Source organism: Onychomys torridus, chromosome 14, assembly GCF_903995425.1.
Source record: "Onychomys torridus chromosome 14, mOncTor1.1, whole genome shotgun sequence".
NCBI classification, from domain to species: domain Eukaryota; kingdom Metazoa; phylum Chordata; class Mammalia; order Rodentia; family Cricetidae; genus Onychomys; species Onychomys torridus.
Window position 1 is genome coordinate 42,143,622 of NC_050456.1, and position 6,395 is coordinate 42,150,016.

Sequence of the window (6,395 nt, forward strand, 5' to 3'; positions counted from 1 at the left end):
ATCTGAAAAAAAAAATGACTCCTGAAAGTTGTCTTCTGACTTTCATGTGTGTTGTGGATTGTGAACACTTGCTCTCAAGTGTTCATCACACACACACACACACACACACACACACACACACACAAGCAAATAAACACATGGAATAACTTTTTGTTGTTGTTGTTTTTTTTGAGACAGGGTTTCTCTATATAACAGGCCAGGCTGTCCTGGAACTCACTTTGTAAATCAGACTGGCCTGGAACTCACAGACATCCACCTGCCTCTGCCTCCTGAGTGCTGGGATTAAAGCCGTGCATCAACACTATCCAGAAAATGTAATAATTTTTAAAAAATAATTAAGCAACCCATTTCAATGGCGGTCACCACTTCATTCAGTATTAGACTACTCTCTTTGGTTTCTAAGGAAGACTACTTAAACTATTTCACACCTATTTATTGTGTGTGCTTGTGCTTGTGTGTGGGCATACATGTGCAAGAGCTCCAGAGTGGAGATCAGAGAGCAACTTTCAGGGGTCAGCTTCCTCCTTTCACTACATTGGTCCCAGGAATAGAACTCGGGTTGTCAGGCTTGGTGACAAGTGCCTTTACCTACAGAGTCTTGTCCCTGGCTGGCATGGCTTATTTTTATAGAGTTTTGAACAAAATAGAAAAGAATCTATTTCTATCTCTTTGGTCTTGATAACTTTGTAGAAGCCCAGGCATTTTGATGGAGAAGATGAATGAGGCCACACAGCGTTAAGCACCTTCCCTTCCAGAACAAAGCCCTTTTAGAAAAACAAATGTCGTTATTAATACACATCATTTGCAGTTATCACTGGTTATGTGAGGCGGCATTCACCATGGGAGCTTAGTGAGGAGTCAGTGTGGAGGGCAGGGCTATGAAGGCCCCTGACAACACCACCTTTGGTTCTGAAGAAAAGATAGATTGTACTCAAACTGATCAACAAGACAAGGGGTGCAGAAGGTGGTAAGCCACTATTCACCAACCTCATCTCCACAAAGCTCTGTCTGTCATTAGTGGATTCTGTGGATTCATTAGTGGATTCTGTGGCTGAGCCAGCCCGGTCTTCTCTGCAGCTTCCATTGCTGCTGGCTGCTGACCCTGTGCCCTCTGGGTATCCTGTCAGCCTAGGGGTATATCTGGTCATCTTTCCCTTCCATCCCTCCCTTCCTGTCTAGGACTCCAGTGTGCATTCGCTCTTACTACCTAGGAGTTTTCTCTGTGCTAGCCCACAGGTATGCTAACTGAGGAAGGTTGGCAAGCTCTAGAGACCTCCCCGACACCAGGAGCACTGATGATGACTATCTTCATACAAGGTGCCAGAGCAGTGTGGGTTATTTTTCCCAAATGCACACTGCCATTCTCAGTGGGAAAATTATAAAGGATACTAGTGTACCAAATCAGCAACTGGAAAACTGCTGAAGAAAAACAATGGAGCCAGTTCTTGACAAAGTGAAGTCATCATGTAAGATCTCTTCAGGGCCTTAATGAGTTTCAGTCAGATTTGGGAAGGCCCTTCAAGTGACTCTTGTGTTGGAGAGAGAATTAAGAGTTCTCCTGGGGGGAAGTTTTTTAATTGCCAACTAAAATTAACCAGCTCTGTTTTACCTATAGCCAAAATGTGGGATGTAAGTGAATGTCCAGTGCAAATAAAGACTTTTATTTATAGTGACTGATGACTTTTATCCAAGCCCATATAAGGAGCTGGGTGATAACAGAGACTCACCAAGAACTCTTTGGTGTGGTAGAGGAGTTGTGGTTACATCCTACTAAGTAAAGTTTATTCCAAAGGAAAGTCTGCCCTTGATTTTTTTTAAATTTATCTATTTATTATGTATACAGTGCACATATCCCTGCAGGCCAGAAGAGGGCACCAGATCTAATGAGATGGTTGTGAGCCACCATGTGGTTGCCAGGAATTGAACTCAGGACCTTTGGAAGAGCAGCCAGTGTTCTTAACTTCTGAGCCATCTCTCCAGCCCCTGCCCTTGATTTTTTCAACAATTGCCCAGTCAGCAGATTGTTGAGTGACTTCAGCTGTGGAGACGCTGGAACCCTCAGCTTTTTTCATTATTATTATTATTATTATTATTATTATTATTTTAAATTGTTATGAAGGTGGGTAGTGTCACTGAATACTTTTGTTTGTACCTTTATTGCACAAAGCGGGTCGAAGTTTATTTCTAGCTCAACTGCTGAGGTTTGTTCCCTCTATGTCTCACTCTCAGAAGACATACCTCCACCTCCAGTTGGGAAGCACAAGGATACGATCAATCAGAATCCTGATGCTGGACAAAAGTGCACACAGCACAGGGTCATGAAGGCAAAGGTCTGGCAATTTTGTTCTAGACTTTTCTGCTCTTTTGCAGTCTCAAACACCAACAAATAATTGTAATTTACGGTCTGAGTAAAATGCAGAGAGACAAGGCTGCTATGATCACATTCTTTAATAACATTTCATACTAAAATTTAAAAGGGATTGTCATTTATCAAATTTAAACAATTGGAGATCATGTAAATCCAAACACGGGACACTGATTAAGTTCAAATGGAGTTTTAGGAAGTTAGCAATAAAGAATGAGTTCACATTGACTGAACCTTATTCTCTGAAGGGTGATGTTTCGGCGTCAATGTAACTCTGCTAGTAACATGAGGCACTCGGCTGGTGGTGTTTGTGCCTTTAAGATCACAGTTCAAAAGAGCTAAGTAATGTGATAACAGAGAAAGACAAACACAACCTTTATTCTCTTTCAAAAACCTCTAAAACAAGGCCTGGAACTACGATTTAATCACAGGACTTTACGTTTCATGGTCTCACATAAAAATTTATAACAAAAGGCTAATGTTCTATAAATTATAGCAAAATGCATAGTTGCCCTCAACTATAGTGAAAAACAAATGTAGCCGACTCCATTAGCTGACGCAGGAGAGAGCTGACCAAGAAAGCACTCACCATAAATCAAACTTTCTGAAAGTACGTGTACCGATCAGCCTTTCACAGTCAAAATCACAGTATGTGATCTGAGAGTAAATTTTATCACAATCAGAAGTCGGAAAGCCAGCACACTGGAATTACTAAAGAATTTTCTGATATACAGAAAGATGAGACAAGATTATTTTAAGTCACTTTTGACCCAGACAATCTTAGACATGCTGTATATCCAAAAACAAGTATCAACTAGAACAGAACAAGCGAATGAGTGGAAATTATTCAATATAACTCAATATTTGACTGCCATAAAAATAAAATATACTTCAAGACCTTGAACTGCCTTTGAGGAATGAAAATACATCGATAGGTAGGAGATAACTGCACTGAGAGCTGGGACCAAAGGACCCTGACAAATAGCAGGGAACCTGGAAGATGGTGTCATGGGAAATTTTATTTTTAAGTTCTTTTACGTTATTGCTCCATAAAAGGAGGATTTTAAAATTAAAAAACTAAAGTCCCAATTGCCTCTGAGAATAGCTTTATAATATCAACTGTGGGCAATCAAATAAAATCAGCTGAGTGATTTTAACACTGAGGCTGAAAGAATCTCAAGAGTGCTTTGCATATAAGATCATCCTCCTTAGCATTCTTTAAACATGATCACTAGAAGTGGTTTCACTGGTGAATAAATTAAAAGTGTATTTAAGATAGTTCTTTGTGAAAATGATATGAATTAATTAAACTATTCCCTGAAGCATTAAAAAAAAAAAAGATGTTTCAAAAGGGATTGAGCAAAGGGGCAAGGGGACACTCAGGGACCCAGGAAAACAGCTTCCTGCTAAGATCATTTGCACGTCAGTTCCTAAGGTTACACTTCGCCCTGATCCATGCAAACTGGACTTGCGTTTTCAAGTTTTTACATAGTGTCTTGTGAAGTTTGCTCTTCCATTTAATTAAGAGTTGGCACACTCCTGCCCTGCAGATCTGTGTGCTAGTTTCTTAGAGCTAGCAACTCTTCTCATTCATTCTACAAATTGCAGGCTTCCTGTGTTTAAGACCAAACCCGAGCACTGTGATTTTCTCCAATTATTATTGGAAAAAAAAACTAAACTCAGGTGAGTGCTTCAGACCCAGCCTGGCTCGATTCCCAAATTCAAGGATACAGAGACTCTTCAGTGACGGTTGCAGGTCTTGGCCTTCCTGAGTCAGAACCTGAGAGGCTCAGTGCCTCTTCATCGACTTAAATTTTTACCAAATACGCTTTCCCCACTCCTTCCAGCTTCTGCAGGCCATCAGTGGGCACCACTCTCTATCTCAACCCTTCCTCTCTCCACCTATACCTCCCTCCCAGAAAACCGTGTTACTGAAGGAGCCAAGCTTAGACTCAGAATCAGGATCCAACCGCTGTCTGCTGGTCTTAATGAGTTCCAGTCCAGGAATCTCCCCGGTCCTTCGCTCTGGAATGCTATAGACTTTCAAGACCTGACATGTCAACTCCGTAAGCCAGAGAGGAGATGGGGAGAAATCCCCGCAAGATCTGGCATTTTACAGTCCCAAACCCGAGAACAGTGTCGTATCTCTAAGAGGAAGCGGGTGATTCCTTTCTCCAGGCCCTTTCCATAAGAGGAGATCGGTGAGCTTGAAGTCGTGTTAAGGAGCGAAGGGCCACGGCTAAAAGCGGCTTGGCGGAGAAGCAGGAAAGGGTCTTTGGGAAGCAGCATCACTCAGCATCATTGTCATCGTCGTCCTGGTCCTGGTAGCGAATGTAGACGACCAGCATGACAAAGCCCATGAGGATGCAGAGGGAGCCGACAACCAGGTAGGCGATGCCCAGGAAAGGGTTCTTCCCACCCATCCATGAGATGTTGCTAAAGATGATGAGCTTGTGGCCGCCGAAGGCACGCACCGGGTAGTTGTAGGTGATGTTGACACGGTAGGCACCCCGGGGCAGGCCGGCCGAGTAGTTGCCCTGACGGATGCGCGCATAGAGCTTGCGGAACGTGGGCAGCGCCGCCGTGCGCATCCACACCACGAAGTCCTGGTTGATGAAGCCGGTGTTGTTGGGATCGGGACTGAGCTCGTAAACCGGCCGGTGCCAGTTGGGCGGTGGCGCCGTGCCGCGGAAGGCCAGCGCCAGGCTGCCGTTCACCAGCGGCGGGTTGCGGAACTTGACGTGGTAGTCGGTCCACCAGGCGATGGCGGTGCGGTCGAGAGGCACCTCGACGTAGGGTCCCCCGGACTGGCGCTGGTACCACAGCGAGAAGGAGTCGTTGAAGAGGCTGTTGGCGATGGCGCCGCAGGGCGCGATGGGCAGCCCGGTGGCGCTGAACTGGTAGGGGGCGCACTCGTTGGCCGGGTGGCGCAGCGCGCTGGCCAGGCCGCTGAGCTGCGCGTCGTCGCGGGACACGCCGTAGCGCCGGTTGTTCTGGTAGAAGTTGGACAGCTCGTAGTAGAGGTAGACGGGGCCCGGGAAGAGCTCGGGCAGCGAGAAGTACCAGGCGCACGAGCAGTTGGGCGGCGGCGCGCGGCCCTGGCCTTCGGCGGCGCACAGCGAGCAGTTGCCGGTGCCGGGGTTGCCGGTGTAGTCGTGCTCCAGCTCCTTGATGCCGTTGGAGGAGTAGAAGAGGCCCAGGCCCAAGCCGATGAAAGCCAGGCCGGCGCAGAAGAAGAGCGGCAGCGTGATGCCGGCCGAGAGCAGGGGCTGCCAGGCCGGGAGGCGCTGCTGCGTGAAGGCTGTGTTGTCCGGCTGGTGCGCGCCCCGCGCCGAGACGCTCCAGGTCATGGTTGGGTCTCAATCGGGGGGTGGGTGGGGTGGGGAAGGGGAGCCTGCGGTGGGATCTCAGCCCCGGGGGGTGGGAGGGCTGCGCCTGGCTTCCCGCCTCCGCGCGCTCTCCCCGCTCGACGGCTGCTCCCCGGCCCCGCCTCCCGCCCGCGCAGGTGCGTCCGTCCCCGCCTCCCGCGCAGGTGAGGTGGGTGGCGCGGTGCCCGGCGTCCGCCCAGACTTCTCTGTTCCGCCACCGCCCCCCGGTGACCTGAGACGGCTCCGCCCCTGCATGGCGCCCTTCCCAGGTGAGCAGGGCGGGGTTCCTCAACTCACCAGGCCGGCTTGGGCTCCTCTACCCTCTCTGTACGGTCCCTACCCCCACCCCCACCCCCTACCCTCCGTGCCACTGTGGGTGATGGGATCTGAGCAGCTCATATCTTTGCTCAGGCACTCATGTTCCTTACCGTCTTCTACAGGGCCTGGGCCACTTTCTCCCAGTCACAAGCCTGCCTTAAGCAGAAAGTTCCACCCCAAGAGCTCATGCCAGGGTGAGGTTCTGTTGGCTTGATGATTTATTACCTTGTTAAGGTTGTTAATCCTCGTTATTTAAGGAAGAGGGCGAGTCTTAGTAGGTTTTCACTTAGTTTTCAAGCACAAATTGTAGCGCCCCGGGAATTACATTATGGTAACTGTATCTA

General features: G+C 48.0%; 1 protein-coding gene across 1 annotated transcript; it reads right to left on the reverse strand.

Annotated features, from left to right (window-relative positions):
* Positions 1–4,413: 4,413 nt before the first annotated feature.
* Tmem30b (transmembrane protein 30B) lies at positions 4,414–5,728 on the reverse strand. Its single transcript, XM_036205369.1, has one exon. It carries the CDS (start codon positions 5,713–5,715, stop codon positions 4,654–4,656), a length of 1,062 nt encoding a protein of 353 aa, XP_036061262.1. The 5' UTR covers positions 5,716–5,728; the 3' UTR covers positions 4,414–4,653.
* Between the last annotated feature and the right edge of the window lie 667 nt (positions 5,729–6,395).

Excerpts from the sequence above, each read along its gene's own strand:
- Tmem30b (XM_036205369.1), bottom strand. The coding sequence starts at position 5,715 with ATGACCTGGAGCGTCTCGGCGCGGGGCGCGCACCAGCCGGACAACACA.